This window comes from Mytilus californianus, unplaced genomic scaffold (genome assembly GCF_021869535.1).
Source record: "Mytilus californianus isolate M0D057914Y unplaced genomic scaffold, xbMytCali1.0.p SCAF_10, whole genome shotgun sequence".
NCBI classification, from domain to species: Eukaryota; Metazoa; Mollusca; class Bivalvia; order Mytilida; family Mytilidae; genus Mytilus; species Mytilus californianus.
In genome coordinates, this window is record NW_026262582.1 from 80,075,052 (window position 1) to 80,097,838 (window position 22,787).

The following is a 22,787-nucleotide window of genomic DNA, read 5'->3' on the forward strand; positions in this document are numbered from 1 at the left end:
CTTGGTTCAACTTTTTAAAAATACCACGGCTCTTTTGTTGAGTGCCATGGGATAGGCCCTAGATTTGAAATTAGAACGGAAAACGTCATAAAAGAAGCGTAACAATGCACAACGTCATGCAATTGTTTCCGTCTTGAAGCAGGTCTGTTTCGACGGTTGGCGTATGTCAGTTAGATTTCTTTATGTAAATAGACATCATAACAGATTTTTAAGACATTTTACAGGCAAATTGATTTATTAGAACCGCTAATAAATATTCAAACATTAAGCAAGTAAACTTAAGACATTCGGAGATAAGGCAATATGTATATTCTGTAAAACGAATTATAAATATATAGACTATAGTAGAGTTCCAATAAAATGACATACGTACGTAACTCGACGTCCAGACCTAATGAGACAGGTTATTGCCAACCATTGAATTTGATTAAATACGTCGCTCAAGTTTAAACAAAGTATTCAAAGACTTTAAAAATCCCACTCTGGAAATTTTCGTTCATATAAAATAATTTTAGCATGACGAAAAATGATAGAAATCTTGCATTTTCATTTATCACATGGCTATCCAGATTCCCGCCTTTATTTCGCTGACATAAAATCACGTATAAACACACGTATCCCATACCTTTCATACGATCGATTTGGAGTTATCTTTCATGGTTGAGATTATAACAATTATTTTTCAATATACTTTGCAGATGAACGCCCCATTATAAAACTATCGCTCCCAATTAATTTCTAAACAAAAGTATTTTTCATTTATTTTAACATGTATTGATAAAAAAAAAAGCCCTATATTGGTTGTATTTAAGAAGGTGTGCTCGATTAAGGATTGTTCTGTGTTGTTTTGTTTTACGGGAGTCCAAATACGAAAGACATTTCCAGGCAAAATATCCCTTGAGGTAAATTAACTTATAGTAGTTTATCCATTGCATTGATAAATAACTAATGGGGGTCACATAAGTCGTTTTACTGCATAAATCATTAACGGAAATGTGTAAGGTAAGAAACATAGAACAACATAAGATAATAAGATTTCGTTGCCAGATGCGGATCCAGGATTTTGAAAGGGGGGATCTAGGCCACGTTAGAAGTGGAATATAAAATACAAGTATTTATATGATGTAGGGTCATATATATAAATGTTCGTTATAATACATTTTAAGGACGAGAAGATGAATATGTACCAGACTTTGTATTATACCGCAGGAAGACATGTCACCCTACCCGGACACATGATTCTGATTCCGGACCGACAAATCTTTGCCCTTACTCCTAAATATTGCTTGCTTGGCAGAGAGGCAGCCAATCTTCGATTTGAACCGGGCGAGGATCGAGCCCAATACTTCTCACACTCGAGCAGTTGCGTAGCTTCCATTGACGCAATGAGGCAACCACCTCACCAAATTTTTGACCATTAAAAAAGAGAGATAAAGAGAAAATATATACCATGTATTTCATAGTATAGAATATACAGAGTGACGACGGTTCAAAACGTTGACTGCTTTTCTCTTTACTCACTCATTCATCTTTATTAACGTCTTGAAAAAAAATATGCGTCAAACTTTCTTTCATAAAATGAACAAGGTAGATGCAAATATCTTTTTTAAGGAACAGACAAGATAAACCTCGCAAAAAAAAAATGATTCAAACAAGATGTCATAACTGTGAAACTGACTTGATGCTTAATTTGTTTTTGACAACGATTTTGTTACTTTAGGTGGACGTAGTTTTCAACAGACACTTGGCATTCCTTCATTTTACGTTGTACTCTTCCTACTGACATGTACCTTGGTTGATATAAGCAAGACTTCATAGTGCACCCAGTTATTATATTACATGCATTTTGACAAAAGCTAAACGTATAAAGTTAAAAGACATGGTGGATCTTAAACTTTGATATCCCCAAATCTGTATAAAAGCATTTTAGAGGAGGTCATACATATAATTCTGTCAATTATTTTTGTTTTGATCAGGACCTGTCTGTAACTGAATACTGAAAATTACACCTTTAACCAGCAGTTTCATTGAAATAAATTGATGTAATGCGCACTGAAAATATTATTATTCCATGATAAAATACCACACATCTGGACTTTTCATAGACAGGATCTTTGTGACAGTGGTGTGACCTATCAAGAGTATGGTCACCTATAACCACCCTTTGGGGTGTTTCCTTAGCGTTGCGGGATGTACCAGTATGTACTTTATACAAGATTATATTCAACTTTATATACAAAAAGGTCGTCCGTTTGGTTGTCCGGAATGTATAAATACACAGCCACATCAAATAGGAGTAAGTGCGTACATTCGTTCTACACGGAACAGAACCAAGGATCCACAGGGGTCTGTAGCCATACAAACTGTTAGCCCCTTTTTTCCCAAGTACAATTGAAATTTATGCTGTTATCATGGTCGACTTAGTATACATATCTATTGTATTATTTTGTTTTACTTGTTCTGAATATGCATGCAGTTTTTGTCACTTAGTGTCCGGCTACAACAATCAATTAATGAATCAATCAGATGTGTTTAAAGTTATGATTTTTCTTGTAGTTGTAAATGCTGAAAACTATTCATGCTATTTTGCGATTCAGTTTTTCAATTATAACCGTCCACTTCCTTTTGGCATTGACGTATTCTAACCAAGTTCGGATATGACTGCCAAGATTCAAATCATTTGCCTCACCAGAAATAGAATTCAAGTTACGCTACTGTCAATTAATTGATAGTTCGTTGCTTAAGGTCCAGTGGCAAATATTTCATGCATATTAAACATGCAGAGAGCGTGGCATTCTCTCTACAAGAAGCATCGAATTTAACGTCCCCACGTGCACTCTGGCCGGACGTGATTGCGAACTTGTACATCCCGCACAGCAAACGGACACTCCACTTTGTCAATGGTTTAACTGCCGTTCGGAATAAGACCAATAGTGACCATATTTTTATTCCCTGGTCACCCTGGTGGGGTTTCTGTCGAGGCGAGCACGCTACCACAAGACCAAAGCGACAGTAATAAATTTGGGAGATAATATACATGTACATGTATTAATCAAAACATTTGCAACAAGAATGTGTGGCCTTAAGACACCGTGCCCCTTCACATGATCATATTTCCATGTGCAGTGCACCACTTAATCCGGGTCAAACTCTAATTGGTATATACTTTTAAACGATTTATATTTTGAACAGAACGGAAGAACGGACGGATGCATATCCCCTTGCTATCATAAATTGGCCGTAACACTAAAATGATCATCTTACTTAACAAAACGTCAATCAAATAATCGTTCATGTCCATTTTTCATACGTATTTGCATATGTTAAACGCCAAACATTTTAGAAAAACAATTTAAGAGCAATTACGTTAAATTACGCATACGTTTGTACGGACTCTTCAAAGAGTCAATGCAATATTATTATTAAAGACAAGAAGTAAAAACATTAACTGATTCAGTAAACTGTAATCATATTTTTCTTGAAGATGCGTCCTCATAAATTCCATTTGGTAAAATTCTACAGAATGGTGACAAAGTACTACCATGAATCAGTGATCTGAATTTCTACCTCTGACAAAAGTATTTTGAAATAAATTATAGAAGTATGCTAAAAAAAAAGAAGAAACAAGTCGTGTACACCTTTTACATTCCGGCGTGTTTGAAACTCTTGTTTTAATCTTATAAATTATAAATCAAAAATGACAATATCATTTCGCTTCAGTTTCCATTATTTTAATTTGTTCAAACTTAATTTTGATTTAGTGGCTTTAAGAATTCACCGTTTGAGAGATAAATATATGGGTCAAGCAGTCTGTGCTCCCTTCCGTCATCCTTCAATGCAATAGTCCGAGATACGTTGGTTATGTCGAGTAATGTCATTTTATTGGAAATCTCTATTAGGATGCACGTAATACATTGTACTGCAAACTTTTCTCAAAGATGTGTACTACGAACTTTCTTTAAAAATTATATTTCATTTTCAGTTAGTTTTCTGTTTTATTGATACAAAATTTACAGGGGGTAACAAAATTCATTTTTGTTTTTACGAATCATTAAATTGTATATGTTTTGTCTCAAAACATGATTTTGCCATAACGTTTTAGTTGTTTCTCATACACTTGTAAGTTTGAGGGTGTTCATTTGGTATCCTCCTCGTTCTTTTTAAAGTCAAAATTGCTGAGTGCGATATTTACATGTATTCTGTACTTTCGGACCTCAAATTTCCAGATTTTAATTTACTTTACAAATCGGAAAATAAGCAGTTACATATATCATTTTCGATACTGATTGATGTCTGCCTGTCAGTGACTCTGACCTTGTGGATCTCATCAACATGTTACCTCGTTGAACTAAATACTTACCGCTGGACAATAAGCAGACAATACTCATCTAGTTAATTCATAATTTCACAAACGTGTGTACTTTTAATGACTTTCATCTAATGTTTAATTTTTCGTTCGTTTGTCGTTTAAAAGGAAACGCTAGGCAAATTAGATTTGCCACTTCTATGTCATGATAATATTTTGTTGAGGTTTGGGTGAAATTCATTTCTGTTGCAGTCGTCCACTCAAGGTTGTCATTCTTTCTTGTGTATTGGGTTGGTTGTTGTGCAATAAGTATTCGTCATTAGCAATCTTTTGCTAAATCCTTCAAATAATAGAATAGAGAATTGAAACGGGAAATGTGTCAAAGAGACAACAACCCGACCAAAGAGCAGAAAACAGCACATGGACACCAATGTGTCTTCAACGCAGCGAAAAATACCGTAGCCGAAGGCGGGCTTCCGCTGGTCCCTAAACAATAGAGTATACTAATTCAGCGAAATGTATGCCACATTAAACTACTAAATATGCAAATGAACCAAAATATAAAAAAACACACACAAAAAACTATCAAAGGCTAGGGGTTCCTGACTTGGAATAGGTGCAAAAATGTGCCTGAATTAAACACGTTGACACATTCAAAACAAAAAATGCTGAACGCATGTAGGTCAAAAGACGAGGTTAAAACTAAGGTCAAAGTTGAGAACCCTATGTGCGGTGGTAAAGATCTTGTTTGTTGTATATCTTGAAAACCTTTTTGATTTCAAAGTTAAACCTTGACATGTATATTCACTTACACCAGAGGTTCTGTCATAATGTATATAAAACCTTATTAGTCAAAGATCAAGATCAAATACTAAGGTCAGTTAAGACCCTCATGTTCTATGGTAGAAATGGTGTATGTTCTATATCTTGAGAACCTTAATGATTTCAAAGTCTATATTCGGCATGTATCATCCCTAGCACCAGCGCGTCTGTCATTATAAGTAATATTTACAACTCAGGTCAAAGATTAAGGTAAAAATAAATTAGGTCGGAGTTGAGAACCCCATGTCCTATGGTCAAGATGGTCTATAATTTGGGATTAGTTTGAAGTAAAATATACTTGGCATGGTTATTCACCACTGTCAAAAGGAATGTCACGATTATTATTCAAATCTATAAATCAAGATTCAAGTCTTTTACTGAGGTCATTTGTGGGAACCCTATTTCACTTTGGTAAACATTGTGTTTACTATACCTGAGAACACTTTAAAGTTTGGTGATCATACATGGCACGATCATTAATCACCATTGGAAGGTGTGTCTCGATTAATGTCCAAATATCTTTTTCAATGGTCACGGTAAAAAATCTTTATCAACTTATTTAATAGGAGTAACACAATGGGTGTTACCTGTGGAGCAGGATATGTTTACCCTTCCGGACCACCTGAGATTATCCCGGGTGTTTTGCTGAAGTTCGTGTTGCTCAAGCTTTATATTTGTATGTTGTGTTTTGTATACTATTGTTAGTCTTTTTGGTCGTTGTTCGTTTTATTGTCATGGCATTATTAGTTTGTTTTTGTGTTTGATTATCCTTTTTGTATCTGTTGCCTCTCACATGCTGCGCATGTCTTTTCTTTTCTGTGGCTTCGAAACACGAAATTTCTCTCATTTTGTGTTGCAGACTATCCGCAAGTTTTTTCCTTTGAATTGTTTTACATTCGGCATTTCGGGGCTAATTGTAGCTTACTATTCGGTATGGGTTTTAATCATTGTTGAAGACGGTACGATAACCTATAGTTGTTAACTTTAATATCATTTGGTCTCTTATATAGAGTTGTCTCACTGGAAATCATACCACGTTTTACTAATTTTATTTTATAATTATTAATTTGCTTTCTGACTTTAATTGTTACAAGCTCTGAAAAGGTCAGGATATTCATTTCAGGAATGGCCTGACGGGCCGTCCTTCAAGAAAATCAAATTGTTGTCCCCTTAGCAATAGCTTTACCACACAAACAATATTTTGATTCAAGAAGTCTCTTACGTAGAAGCAAATTTAAGATAACTGTTTTAATAAAGCTTTTGCTCATATCTTTTTTTTACCACAGACTGAGTTTGAAATGGTCATTTCAGGTCAAATTTATCAATTTCAACATGTTTATGATACTGCTAGTGAACTTTATGAACTAACGTGTTGATTTATAACACGATCAAAACGATTTTAAAGGCTTCAATTATCAACTATTTTTTGGGAATTTTAGGGGTCAAATAATGACTCTTGTCATACTTGCACATCCCCCTTTGCTGGATACAGGTGGTAGGACTGAGACCAAAAATGCTCAACTGACTTTGTTGTAGGGTTGTCAAATTAATTTAAAGTTTTACAAAAAACTATTGGTTAACGAAGACTAATAATGTAATAAATTTGCATATTTGTTAACAAATCACATAAAAATATGAATGACTGGTCAGAAGTACAAGTATGACATTACAAATAAAACCCATATCAACTCATAACTTAACACACAAAAAATGAAAGGAAATAGATCAAAGATTCTAACTATTCTCATGTGATGTTATCATATCTTTTTCTGTTAAAATCCATTGAAACTACCCGCAACATTGCAATATTGAACAGAACAACTTTTCTATTAAGTTGAATATTTAAGGTTTGGTATTTTTACCTTTTTGAATTTTTGTGATTAAATATTGGACCATTTCTATATATTTGTTATTTTGTAAAGTTAAATCTTTACAACAGCGTGTTTTGCAAAATTGGACCAATGTTCTTTCGGGGTAACTTCGATAAATAGGAATCAAATTGAAATGAAAAGATTATATTTTACACAGATATATTTCAACCTGAGTTCAGGGTTATTTTTAGTAATTCATCAGGTAAAATGGAGATCACAGAAGAAGGTATTATACATTTATGGGACCAAATTGGACCAAACATTATTTGTATTTAGAAATGTCCTTGATTGGAAAATTAAACATCGATTCTATATATTAGTATAATAAAAACAAAACATCGCAGTTCAAATTTTTGATATAATCTTTCCATGGATATTACAGTTTTAAAATTAGAATAAATTCAGTAAAACTGTTGCACAACCTTGAATATGTCAAATATGCATAGAAATAATATGTGACACATTCGTCTTTCAAAACTATATTTAAAAATTTCATGTTCACAGCAAGTACACATCGGGCAAAACACTTGTGGCCTATATTGAAAAACAGAGAGGATCTAATAAGTCATTTACTTATAGGATCTATGTGCATTTTCAACAATGAAGACAATAATATAAGCCATTACCTCTTTTTTGTTTACTTTATATATTTAATTTTTTTTTATTGTTACTTTCTCTCTGTTTAATATAATTTTTCGCCCAAAATACCACATATTGGTAAAAATCGGCATTCAAACGCAATGACTTCTATTAGAAGTGAACTTACAAAGTTGTCTTTGTTGAAATATTTGTAGATATTGTCTTGCTGAGCATTTTGTAGATCTTGTACTGCTGATAATTTTTGCAACAAAAGTGTTTTCACTGTCTAAAATAGGTTTCAAAATTAACAGAAAAAACGCAAACATTGGTAAAACTCATCTTAGGGACAATAACTCCATAAGGAGTCCGTCAACGATTTCCGTCTTGTTTACATAAGTGTAATTCTTGTCTTGCTTTCGGACACTTGAGCTAAAATAAGGAGCTGTGGTATAATTGCCAAGGCGATAAATATACACCAAATACAAAATGACATAGATGTTAGTCAGTAATGGTCATCATACAACCTTAAAAAAAAACAGAAACTCTATAGCAGGCTATAAAAAAGCAACGACATTAACAAAAGTTGTACAAGTTTTTAATCCGAAAATCTCTACGACATTCGCTTTAATAATGTATGTAAAGTTAGCGGCCGGTTCGTTATTCGATATTCAATATCCAATCGGCTGCTTGATATTCGATATTCAAATTTTCTTAGTTGAAAGTAATAAAATTTTAAACATTCGATACCATTAAAAGTATGATAGTCATAGTTAAAAAGAGTAAAATGAGATGTAGGAAATCTTTTTGTGACCAATCTAAGTTATCGCTAATTCTCGTTGTCCTCAAATATAAACCCTTCTGTGAATCGAATATTTGTTTTCATGAAATATACATGTTTATCAATAAAACGCAATCAAAGATGTACAGATGATTTTTCAAGAAACAAAAACAAACAACCACTTTAGTAAGATTTGAAAATTTAAATAGAAACAACTATGGAAACCCGAAAAAAAGATACTTTCGATTGACTTAATATTCAAAATATATACAGATATAACGCTATATAATCCTGATCTCTCAATAGACATTTGCAGAAACTAGGTCTATACCTAGGATTACACTTAGACTTACGATTACAGTTGACGAAAAACATGGGTCATCTCAAAATATAGAATATAAAACATTAGAGGTACATAGTCAAACCATATGATTTTATTCTTATGTGAATAGGTATTTTCGAGGGCACACTAATGCAGCGCATATGGTCACACAAATTTGAATCGATCGCCCCAAAGTCCCTATAACTTTGTGTTTTTTTAATTCTCCGATGGCGTGTTCAATCTTTACTATATAGTTTGTAATAAGTTTATTTTATTTTGTACACTTCTATTACATATTCTAGTGTTTTCGAACAATTTAGTGACTTGTGTAAGTTTTCATTACAGGATGTCAGTTCGGATATTTTTTGTCGCCCACCGAAAACAGCAGAAAATCATACACTTTCCCCGAGAAACAGATAACTTCATTTTATTTTTTTATACTCCCGTTTACGGAACGTTTTATGGTATACCGTTGTCCGTCCGTCCTTCTGTCTGTCCGTCCGTCCGTCCGTCCGTCTGTACGTCCGTCTGTCGTCAACAAGTCGGACAATAACTCAAAAACACCAGAACCAATTTGCATGAAACTTTGGTGAATTGTTTATATCTATTGACGTGAGCTCCCTTTCGATTTGTATAAATTTTAGATTTTACGTTTCCGAGTTATGGGATTTTATTCATAAAACAGGCGGTATTTTCCAGTTTTCGGACAATAACTCAAAAATACTTTCAGCGGTTTTCGTGAAACTTTTGTGAATTGTTTATATCTATTGTCGTCAGCTCCCTTTCAAATCTTATAAATTTTAAATTTTACAATTCCGAGTTATTGGATTTTATTCATAAATAAGGGGGATTTTTCAGTTTTCGAACAATAACTCAAAAGTGCTTTGAGTAGTTTTTTATGAAACTTTGATGTCTGGTTTATATTTATTAAAATAACCTCCCTTTAGTTTTTTTTTTATAAATTTCTGATATGACAATGAGGAGTTGTGGAACTTTGAAAAATGCGACGGTCGTATCATGCGCTCATGACGCAAATTTTTGTTATTTAAGTAAAGCAAAATCAACAAAAGAAATGTTAAGAGGGCACTCTACAATCGGTGCACTTCAAAAATCACGTGAAAATGCGATAAACAAGTTACACTATATGAGTATTAAACCCGCTGCAGCGCTGTTCTTTTGAAATAAAGATGTCGTGTGTCGTCTTTATTTTACACGATTAGACCTTTGAATCGGCAACTGCCCCCTTGCCGATTAAAATTGTGTGTTGTTTTATTTGCAATTTTGTCTCGCCTGATATACCTTTGCACTTTTTGTCCCTTTTTATCAACGGAATAATTTTGAGGATAAACTTTGTGTTGAAATGGACACCGGCATAAGTGCACTCTACTTCAAGAGAATTGTACCAGTCTCGAATCAGGAGTTACTGGTCATGCTTCGAGCATACCAGACCTACCCATGCTCATGGGTGCGAATTTTCGACACCGTGAAAGAAAATGTCGATACTCATATGCTTCCAAGGATCTCTATAAATCATTGATTTTTAACGCCACTTTCAACACTATTGTGCTATTTCGTGGCGGTCAGTTTATTGGTGGAGGAAGCCTGAGTGCCCGGAGAGAACCACCTACCGTCGGTAGGAAAACTGACAATCCTAGTCAATTAAGATTGGAGTCGAGTGCACCTGCCCTGTGCGGGATTCGAACTCACAATCTCGGTGTTGACTGGCTATTGATACAGTAGTTTGACTACTTGGACCACTCGGCCACCGAGACCCCCTTTAATTTTAAAAGATAGATATAAATACATTACATTACAATTAATGTGTACACATTACTACATATATTTTTTTAAAAACCCCGTTGTTCAACTAATAAAAATATCATAGGAGTTATACTTTGTTTTCGAACGACGTTTTATATTTACACTTTGAGACGACCCAAGATTTAAATGCTACCTGTAGGTGTAATAGTAATCCTAATCGTAGGTGTATGCCAGTTTCCGCAAATGTCTGTTATTCAAAATATTATGCATATAGTTAGTTAATAGTTAGTTCAACGCTCCGTAAACAGAGAAAATCAAAAGTTTAACTGAATTACTGTTGATGCCATTTGTATCTGTATATTAACTAACTATCTGTATAATATTATAAAGATTGAGAGATCAGAGAGGTCTAGTCATCGGCCTTTGCCCTTTTACCTGAATTTTCGACGATTTTTAGCTGAAAAGTGACAATTTAAGCCCTCCGTAGGTATCGAAGATGACATTATTCTGAGAAATCCTTCTAATACGATCTGTATATATACATAGTCTAAAAGATCATTGAATTTTATGGATATTGAAAGACCAGGAGGATCTCACCGTTATTTAAGCGGTCTCTGGTAGGTTTTCACTATATATTTTGAATATCAAACTGGCACTTTGAGCTCTCCGTAAAAATAGAAGACAAGAAGTTTTCCCAAATTCCTTTTGATGTCGTTTGTATCTTTATCTTAACTAACTATCTGCATAATATTATGAAGATTGAGAAATCAGGGATGTCATGCCATCGCCCTGTGCCCTTTTACCTGAATTTTCGACGATTTTTAGCTGAAAAGTGGCAATATCTTTTTTTTTTGGCTTGTTATAATTAATTCTATCTATATTTTTTTTAAATGTTTCTAGAGCGATCGTTTGTTTTTGTTTCTAGAAATATAATTAATAAAAGAACATCTTTGAGTGCATTTTATTGATAAATTCTATATTTTATAACACAAATGTGCGATTTACATAAATGTTTAAATTTGAAGGGGTCTTAAAACGATTTCCTACATATCTTTTTACGCCTTTTAATTATAACTATCATGCTTTTAATGTTAACGAATATTTATTTTTTTTTATTTTCAGCTAAGAAATTTGAATATCGAATAACGAATAACGAACCGGCCTCTAACTTTACATCCATGCTTTAATATATTAGAATTTCGTCCAACACTGTCAAAATAAAGATTGATATCTTATAATTCGTCCTACACAACAAAACTTTTTTCTTCCTAAAATTTAATACGCTCTCTATCACCATCTTCCACCTGGTTAAGGTCATATGAAACTTCAAATTTTAAAAAAAGTTGAATGTGTTTTATATATTTGAATGGCTAGATGTACGCGAACTTTCTTGTAAAAGAACATCCTTTATATTATACAGATCTTCATAAATGTACTGCTGTTGAATTATTGTCTTTCCGTACACTAATTCGGTGATATTTTCTAGTAAGCAGTGACCCTAACTACGAGACCTCTCGTTAGAACTTCGGCCACCGTACAGCGCAAGTGCAGGGAGAAAAACGTGATGAAAGAATGTAAACAAACGTGCACTGGAAGTTAATTATTAAAAACTTATTCTTAAAGAACAAGTTAATTACTACAAATCGTTTAAAAAAAAGGATCTTGGCTCTTTCAATTCACTTATTTGTCACGAGTTCCACGTGGTCTGTGTTATATTCATTAATGTCACGATCCGGTAAACTTGGCAGCAAATTCAAAAGTTAATACGCTTGCGGTCAGCAATCACTGAACGAAATATAATTTGTCGATAAAATGTTATAGACTCGTAATAAAAAAAAAATGTAGAAAAAGTGTACACAGGACCTAGTTTAGTATATATGCATGCTTTGGTTCAATAATTTCGATAGCATTTAATTTACAAGAAACTGTTTTTATACGACTATAACCATACTACTATACTATATTAAGACAAATGCATAAAAAAGTTTATACTTCTATCTATATTGTACTGGTCACACGTATCAAATATAAACACTTGTACCACAATAAAAACTTATTCATTTAATATTTCTTCATATAACAATAAGTCATAGCCAGACAAAATATCATAAGGTATAAAAGTAGACTGTAATAAATGTTGTGATCCTTTATTTTTGGGGGGAGAGGGGGCGCATTCAGGTTATCTGTGAAAGTCTAATATTAGGACGGATTCTTTCAATGAAATAGATGTGAAAGTCTTTTCACTCTTACAATAAGAAGATGTTGTATGATTGTCAATGTTTTAACTCTCCACATGACGAGGATTTAAGCAATTACAGGTCACCGTACGGCCTCTGAGAAAAAAACATATACCATATAGTCAGGTATAAATGACATGAAAAATAAGAAACAAGAAAACAAGAAAACCTCTACAACCTCTGAATCACAGGCTCCTGATTAGGGACAAGCACATGAAGAATGAGGCGGGATAAAACATGTTTTGGGGGCAGAACTTTTATAACGACTATACTGGTATGAAGATTTTTTTTCTCATTTCAACTAGGGATGGCTCGTCTGCACTTGTCATGATTGAATCTACATATTTTCATTTCATTTTAATATTATTGCTATGCAGTATATGTTTTGCTGTTTGAGATATATGCATTTCCACATATAGTACATTGAGTGCGACCTTTTTAAGAATATGTGCACGGGACTTCATAAATTTCCTGTTATCTGTATGTATACCCTTTGTAATGATATTTTCATATAACTATTGCTAAGAGCAAACAGAAAATAGAGATTAATCATTTTCTACGGAAAATTGAAAGGACAAGTTTACAAAATATATAAACGTGCAATACGATCACTACTTCATGTTTAAGTCAAGAAAGAAGAAAAATATTTCTAACACAACTTAGTCGCATTCTACCATATGTATCACTGACGCAAATACCATCCGCTGATTTAACATATTGGACAGGTTTGCACACATACAATGGTTATACAGTGTCCGGAGAGCATTTTTAAGTTCTGGATGATGTTAAGCCGTAACGAAACGTTATCCTTTAGATCGTTTGTGCATAATACATTGAAAATGACTCTAAGCTATAGGTTAACCTTTTGTTATTGCTCATTCTGGTAAGCAAAATTAATAATTCAATTAATCACACTTAAAACAAGGTGTAGAAATTCCCTCTCTAAAATAAAATGTACAAATGCTACGTCCATGTCCGAAATCGGGAAAACTAGATATAACTGGGATAAGTAATAGTTGCCCAATCTTTATCTTTTAGGTTAAAAAATATGTTTACAGTTAACGACAATTAAAACAATACTGATTAAAAAATTTGTTGTTTTTTTTTTATTATTAAAAACAAAATATTCATTGTGAAATGATTATTGATTAAAATGATGTTCGTTCTTTAATGCAACTCCCTAAAACTGTTCAATGCAACTTTTCTACAGGCGGATAATTTAGAGTTTAACAAATTTTCTATTGCTGAAACTAAAATGTATTAGTCTCAGATATACTGTTATATTAAGTACCGGGGGATTGAGTTATTTGCTGAATACAGAGAGATATATACCTTGTTTGAAGGTTTGGTGATTACTTAATTGCACGATATTTCCCAAACACCATCGTATAACCCCGCTGAATATTTGACTTAAGTTCCATATGATATTTTCAGTCGTTTGCACAGATTTGAATGTAAATTGATTTCTTAATTTGTCTCTAACTTTCAACAAGAAACAACTTTCAGAAAATAAATTCAACAGTGCCACACTTCACTAGCTAATGGCATTACAATCAAAATAGTTTGACTAACGACTAAATCAAATTCGACACTGAAGAGCATTTAAACCAAACTTTCAGAAAAGGTATTAAACATCTGCTACGGTAAGTTGTACCTAGTGATGTAAATAATTGAACATTTTAGAAAACAGTAAATGTCCAATATTATCATATCAAAGAGAGACGAAAGATACCAGAGGGACATTCAAACTCATAAGTCGAAAACAAACTGACAACGCCATGGCTTAAAACAAAAAAGACAAACAAAAGCACACAAAACACAATATAGAAAAACTAAAGACTGAGCAACACGAACCCAACCAAAAACTTGGGGTGCTCCGAAAGGGTAAGCAGATCCTGCTCCACATGAGGCACCCGTCGTGTTGCTCATGTTAGTACAACCCGGTAATGAGTCTAATTCAGTAGGTCATATTCGGGAAAAGGAGGCGAAATTGTAGTTACGACATTAAGGACATATCCGCTATCATCTGAGAAACGGATATTCCATAACGGTCAACCAACTCGTGATGGCGTCCGTAAAATTTACGAAGGGATGATTGTAACTAGATATACTCCGTATGCAGGCGCTGCTGGAATGTTAAAAATGGAATGTTCACAATTGGAAGCTGAAATCATCTCTGTTGTCGTAAAGTTTGTTTTCAATCGAACTTCATTGTCAATTTCTAGATGTATTTCCAGATATGAGATAGACTTTACTGTATATGATGTATCCTTTATCCCGATGGGATAAATGCGTTCACCAAATTTTAAATTATTTAGTGAGAGAACACCATCTATATAGCGGAATGTAAAGTTAAAGGATACTGTTAACTTCATTTCTTTCTTCCTATGAAGTTCGTGTATGAAGTCAGCCTCATATGAATAAAGGAACAAGTCGGCAAGAAGAGGGGCACAGTTTGTTCCCATCGGAAAAACACGTCCTCATAACTTAACAAATATGTTGTCAATTAAGAAACCAAGCATCTTGATAATGTCAGTTTGAGAAAATTTGCTGTTTTAATCAGAGTGATTTTTTACAAAGTAGGATTTATCCCTCTCTAAGACAAGATACTTGTTTCTACGTTGGCCATTCTATTTTTGAAACAAAGCAGGACCAACTCTTTCAATTTGTCTTTTAGTTTGGAATAGAGAATACTTGTGTAAAGTGTATAAAAGTCAAATGTTTTAATACTATTGCAAGATGACAGAGTTTTAGATTGTATATACTGTAAAAGATATTTTAATTTTTTTAGTATCCACATCTGATTCACGCCACCTATAGAATAGGTAGTTTCACAATAACTTTGATATTTCATGGCTTTACAATAGTGTTTACTATTGGACTGGTGATACCACCAGAGACGAAAAAACCACAAGCAGCGGGATTGACCCAGTTTCTGTAAAAACTCATCGAAATTACCAGGCTTTTGATTTGGTACGTCAAACATCCGTATCGAGAGACTTTTCATTGGCGGAAACCAGGCATTGGTATACTCTCATACTTTGTTTTCCTTTTCAAAACTTAACATATGTCTATATTATTTACCTGGATTCTGCTTTTGTTCAGGAATATTGCCGTTAAAAGGCGCATTCCTACTGCCTTGTGGTGCTACAAAAATTTATATCACATTAAAATATATAGGAAAAAAATGAAAGATACTGTTGTCAGGTCATTAAAGATGGCATATTTTGGTATTAATATTGATTCACTAATCTTCTGTACCTTTATGAGTGAAGAATGTTACTTTCCGTGATAAAAATGAAGCTGCAATAAATCATTTGTTGTTGCATTACGAATAATTTCTAGACAATAGAGTTCTGATTTGCAGTTCAATGTTTCATGTGAAATAAGTTCAAAGCTAAAGGAACTTTTATTCTTTGTTTTGCATTTACGCTAAATTTACATCCAGAAAAGGGGATGCTGTGCGTATGTATTAAAACTTCTTTTGACCTCACCATGGTTGGTGCCGTTGTTTATTTATAATGTTTGTACATATATATTCAAGTAGGATTCGGGTACTGATTATGTGTATAGTCGACGTTGCGCTATTCAATATTGCTGTTTATATTGTTTTTTTATATCTTATACATTAAAATCATTATTTATTCCTTTTAAGGACTCAAGGCGATCAAAAGGTTGACATATTATACAGACACTAGTCTATGGTTAAAATGTAAACTCCTTAAAAAAGGTAAAATGATGGTTTTACATAATTCAGCATTTACATCAACATAAAATAGAACAGATTTGATCTAAGCTTTTATCATTTAATTCAGCTAATACAAGAAATTAATTGCGAAACACTTGCTTAACATTTCCTGTGTAAATATGGTTGAGGCAACAAACATCTAACTTAATTCAAAGTTGAAGAGCATTTATAACAACAAATTCCGAAAGAGTGTGCCAAAACTTGGAGATAGAAAATCCTTAGTTTTTGGAATATTTCAACTGTTTATAAACGTAGATTAACAGAAAGGAACACTTAATGTCATGTTTACACTGGAGTGTTTACTAGCTGGCGATACATTCGGTGTAAAACGTCCACCAGCAGTGGTATCAACCCATTGGTATTATAAATATCGTTAAAGATACTAGGCTTATATATTGGTCCGTCGTATGTACGTTTTGTCTACATATGAATCAAAATAAACATTATTAATCTGACATACATTCTTACAGTTTCGAAAATTAAAATATTTTTATACAATATCACTTACCTGGAGTGTGCTTTGGATTCGGAATATAACTGTTTGAAGGAGCAGGTCCTGTAAAGTTATATATCATATTGCATTACGTTTAAAAAATTGGAAAATAAGATTACCTAATTACTTAATTTTTCTATTCTTAGCAAAGAAAATAATGAAATATACAAATTGTATTAGCTGGTAATGTTCCAAATGGCTACAGGTATTCTTGTTGTTTTTTAATTATCTCCATGAAAAGCTTAATGTTTTTAAATATTTTTCTCACCATAGATTGTAGATATTTAAAAATCTGTTCGTTAAATTTACGTATTTTGATGAGAATTTATGTCGATAAAAAAGAACAATGGCAAAAAGGGAAGTATTCTAAAAAAAAATTAACGAAAATCACTTCTCGGGATTGATTTTTTTTTTAAATCATAATATCTTAAGATTTTTTTTTAAAATATATTTTGACATACAGATGAATTGTTTATGATGGATTAGTTGTGCCAAAAAGGTGTGTGATAAGCAATATTTTCAAAATATTATTTTCTTACGTAACTATGTAAATGTATGATATACTACCAGCTACAGCTGTTCTTAAAGGTTAGATGTATGATTCAGACGCATGAGGTTTTTAAAGTATTGTTTTTATTATGTCACTGCTTTTTTTGGAAAAGTATATTTCATTTCGTTTGAGGATACTACTTTTGATATTAGCAACACAGTTCTGTTTGCTGGCATCTTTGTCAGATTTGTTTGTATGTATTGTAACGAACACCAATTAAAACTGTTAGTGTTTTTCATCCAATTACGTCAATATAACGAAACTATAAAGAACTATAAAAAATTCACACACCTAATAAATGGGCATTTAAAAAGTCAGAATGCGAATACATTTTTATATGTTCAAACTCTTTTTGGTCATTTTTTAGTAACAACATACAAAAGAACTATGTCAATTGGACCTGCTTTGATACCATATCTGTCCTTGAATTTTACTAGATAACATTTTTGTTCGCTATGGAGATTCCGTATATCGTCAAGTTATCGGAATTCCAATGGGGATTAACTGTGAACCACTTATTGCGGACCTGTTTCTGTATTGTTATGAGTTACAATTTATTATTTCAATCAGCAAACACCCATCAAAACAACATCTGATACAAAAATTTATAACACTTTTAGATATTTGGATGATATAATGGTTCTCAATAATGATGACTTCAGTATGTACACTAATGAGATTTAACATGTTGAACTGACTTTAAATAAAGCTAATACTAACAATGAACACTACCCTTTCCTGGATCTTGATATCTATATCTTTAACAAGCTTGATGCCAACATTTATGATAATAAAGATGATTTTTCATTTCCTATTGTTAATTGTCCATTTTTAGATGGTGACCATCTTATGGTTTTATATCTCAACTTGTTCGATTCGATCGTGTATGTAACATCATATTTGATTTTAACGAAAGAAATCTCTGTATTACTGAAAATTATTACACCAGGGATTCATCAAAACATTTACTAAAGTTTATCATCGCTACAAGGACACCATTCGTAAATATGAATCAACATGCAGACATCATATACGTTCAGGTATTTCACATCCAATCGTTTATTGTAATATTCTATACAAAGCACAAAAATGTCGAAATTCACCTCAAAAGCTAACCAAACCTTTAAACAGACTTATTCAAAAGGGATATAGTTCCGATACTGTTGTCAGGTCATTAAAGATGGCATATTTTGGTATTGATTCACTCATTTGGTCTTTGCATTGGAAATAAACACATGTATTCTAAAACCAGTTGTTCGCATGATACGGGTTATGTTCTTCTCATATATTGTATGATGTTATGATACTAAACCCCTAACGGGAGGGATTGTGCTTGATTTTCATATAACGAAGACATAATCTTTTAATCATTTTAATTGAGGTCTTGAGTTGACATGTCAGTAACTGCTAGTAGTCCTTTGTTAATTTGTGTATCATTGTCATTTTGCTTTGTTTCTTTTGTTACCTATTCTGACATCGGACTCGGACTTCTTTTAAACTGAGTTTTACTGTGCATATTGCTGTGTGTTTATTTATTCTACATTGGCTAAAGGTATAGGGGAGGGTTTAGATCTCGTAAAACATTTTTAACACCACAGCATTTTTGCGCCTGTCTCAAGTCAGGAGCCTCTGGCAATTGTTAATCTTGTATGTTTTTTAATTTTAGTTCGTTTTTATGTTTTGGAGTTAAGTGTGACGTCCATTTTCACTGAACTAGTACACATTTTTGTTTAGGGGCCAGCTGAAGCCCGCCTTTGGGTGCGGGATTTTCTCGCTGTGTTGAAGACCCATTGGAAGCCTTCGGCTATTTTCTGCTTTGGTCGGATTGTTGTCTCTTTGACACATTCCTCATTTCCGTTCTCAATTTTATGTCATCCAAGTTGGAGCGTTAACTAGCTATAAAACAGGTTTAACTCACCATTTTCTTCGGTAAATACCTTTGCCACGTCAAAAATATGACAATTTCTTTCCATTCGTTTTGTTCGTTGATATAGTCGAGCTTTTGGTTTAGTCAGTTTTTATGGACTTCCCCTTTTTTATATTTTCATTGGATTTCGGAATGTTTGTTAATACACTTTTCCAATACTATATTTTATATTTGCACTTAAATATCATAATAAGTATATTATTCACATTCACAGTAATGTTCTATAACTAAATACATTGGTGACAACAGATACAGCTAAATCTGCCTCCTATCTTGACTTACATCTAGAAATTGACAATGTGGATAGGTTAAAAAAAAATCTTCGGCTTCGCAATTGTGAACTTTACATTTCTATGGAGCAACATTCCAGCATCGTCTGCATATGAAGTTTATATATCCTGGTTGATACAATATTCCAGGGCTTGTATATCATATCATGATTTTTTTAATAGAGGTTTGATGCTCACAAGGAAGCTATTAAACAAGAAGTCCTAAGTGGTGAAGTTGAAATATCCTCTCTTTGTAAATTTTACGGACGCCATTATGAACTGGTTAGCCGTTATGGAATAACTGTTTCTAAAATGATGACCGATATGTTTCAATTGTCGTAAACACATTCTAATCCTCTTAAACCCAAACGTGACCTACCGAATACTTACATGACCAACCTGACGGGTGCAACATGTGGAGTAGGATCTGCTAACCTGTCCGGAGAACCTGAGATTGCCCAGGATTTTTGTTGGGGTTCATGTTGGTCAGTCTTGTGTTTTCTATGATGTGTTTTGTGTACTGTTATTTGTCTTTTCTGTTCTTCATTTTTTGTCATGGCGTTGTCAGTTTATTTTCGACTTATAAGTTTGAATGTCCCTTTGGTATATTTTTCGAAACATACCATCGTAAATAATTTTTTAGTCAATGAAAAGTATGCGTCCCTCCACAAATCAGGTGAGGGTCAGGAATCCTACTTATTGTAATAGGTAACGTTACTTTCCACTGGAGGCAGGTGACGGCTCAGGACATTACATGAAAACACTGTTTTTATAACATCGCAATATCTACATACGGGACACAAGCCGGTGTGGATATAAAACAGGAAATATTGTTATTCTATTTCACTTTCAAAACTCGACGCAATAACTAACCTGAACAATTGAGTTGATCTGGAATCTGATAGATTGGAATCTCATTCATGATGCCTAGTGTTGCTGAAAAAATATGTAACATCTTTAGTTATTTAAAACAAAATGATAGAAAATGAAAAGGAATTTACACTTTAAAAATACAACTGATAATAAATAACCCTTCCATTGTGTATGAATTCCTTTATAAAGAAGTGTCTTTGATATTTTTGCTATTGTCTAATTGCATTCATTGTAGGATTATGACGGTGGATAGTAATATGACTGTGGAATTTAGGGTAGTATTATAATACGATTTACGCAAGGACAAAAGCCCTATAATATTCTGAAGTATTCAGCCTTCAGCCGGTATCACCTTCTTAACAAAGATATATATAGTAGCAAGAATATTCAGAACTTATCTAAACTTTATGCCGTTTCCTTTTTGTGTTTTTTGTTGGGTGTTTCAACTTTTCGTAATGGTCTAGAAAGAATACGACTGATGTGTGTGCGTTAGTAACACCGACCACTTGTTGTGTTTATACCAAGAAATGCTAATTGGACAAGGCGTTGTGTTTATTGTTTCATTATTGGTGAAGTTAATTGCACCAATATTTTTTAATAATGAATGATAATGTTTTATATTTTGTTTGTAGAATTTACGGATCTATGATATCAATATCAATTGATTTTTGTGTCTACAACAGGTGTTTCTGGAATAAAAATTAAATATTTGATTAACCTATATATAAATCATTGACGGTATTAAGTGTAAAAAGGCAAAAAGGAAACAATCAAAACCTTCAAAATAAATTAAAACATTGTTTTATCGTTTCGTGGTTTTAAAAATAGAAATGAAATTTGTGTATTAAGAAATTGAGAAATAGTAAAATCGTTTTATATGATTTATGTGTCAATATTTACATTGTTATTATACAATTTTTATTGTTTAAATTTCTACTTGTAACTTCTTTCAGTTTCCGCACTCCATCATACTATTGATGACCTTATTTGGATTGTCTCAATGGCAAGTATATCACATTACCTTATTTTCTGTTCCCTAAGTACCCTTGACTTCAACATTCTTTTGTTTTGTTTTTTTTTTTTTTTTTGATAAATCAATGTAAAACGTTCGAGATCATAATTGATAAACGAACCTGAATAAAATATTCCAAATGTAAACTTCACCGTAAGGAACGACTTCCTGAACTTAAGTACTTGTAGATAGTATATGTCAGTTAAAAGTAATACATAATGTGAATCGAAGATTTTTTTCAAGGCATAATAAAACGCTTCTTTCTCATCAACTGCAAAATCATTTGTATCATACCGATTTAAATGAATTGCAATACTGATACGAAGCTTAACAATTTTGTATCGCTAAAGCGTCATTCGATAGCAGATGATATGCTGCTGCTCATTTATGATAAGTTTAATCTATATTTTTAAGAATGATAGTTCGATATAAATGTGTCTTTTTTGTCTCTATATTTTATGAATTTCAAGTTCACAGAGACAAATGAGTTGTTAATTGGAATCAACAGTTGTTTATCGACATTCAAGTATCATAATTGTTTTTAGAAGATACAGATAAAGTTATAAAAATGAAAGGAATAGCATACACTCCTGTTTATTTGTCAAAAGTTTAACGGTCTTCTTGCATGCAATCAGCAAATTCAACAGACAACTTTCTAGTATCTAAATAGCTTAGACAACAAATAACATGTTGCCAGCAAGTCGAGATACAAAACATCGTATCGGTTATCCTTTCAAGATGGTGACCCCACAAGTTATGTAGTGTCGATTTCAGTCGTTTTATCACTTAACTCAGTTGGATCAGTTTTTGGTTAAGGAGCACATCACTGTTAATTTAGACTTCATATTATTAACATGCCATAGCGTAACGTATTGATTAAGATATGTAAACTTCTTACGAAAAGACAGAATGTATGTTAATGAGGACGAATTTGAAGTTGGCAGTTGAATTCATTACGTTTGCCATAATCTTCCATCTTTGTGGATATGTTGAAACGGATCAAGATATAAAGCAGATCTTCTTGTTACGTTCACAAATGGTTAATATCCTTAAGGTTCAATAGCTTTTATAGGTTCAAACAGAAAACAAAACAATCGATTGACAGAAGTACACTCTTAGTATTAACTCGTGTACCGATTTCCTTTTGGAATAAAAATCCATCAATTGTTTGCGGATAACAAAGGCTTGTTATAGGGGCACTAGCTGTCAAATTCATGTTCAATGATTGGACTCAAATTC

The 22,787-nt window shown here is 32.9% G+C and overlaps 1 protein-coding gene across 2 annotated transcripts in view; it reads right to left on the reverse strand.

The window, feature by feature from the left end:
- The window catches only part of LOC127719107 (uncharacterized), a 29,219-nt gene extending 8,624 nt beyond the window's left edge, over window positions 1–20,595 (reverse strand). For both annotated transcript variants that reach the window (XM_052225132.1, XM_052225133.1), the window contains exons 1-3: window positions 20,537–20,595; window positions 16,933–16,980; window positions 15,761–15,823 (exon numbers count right to left, since the gene is read on the reverse strand). In XM_052225132.1, coding sequence (XP_052081092.1) covers window positions 15,761–15,823; window positions 16,933–16,980; window positions 20,537–20,585 — 160 coding nt within the window. In that variant the 5' untranslated portion in view covers window positions 20,586–20,595. The remainder of the gene's footprint in view (window positions 1–15,760; window positions 15,824–16,932; window positions 16,981–20,536) is intronic.
- Window positions 20,596–22,787: the final 2,192 nt, after the last annotated feature.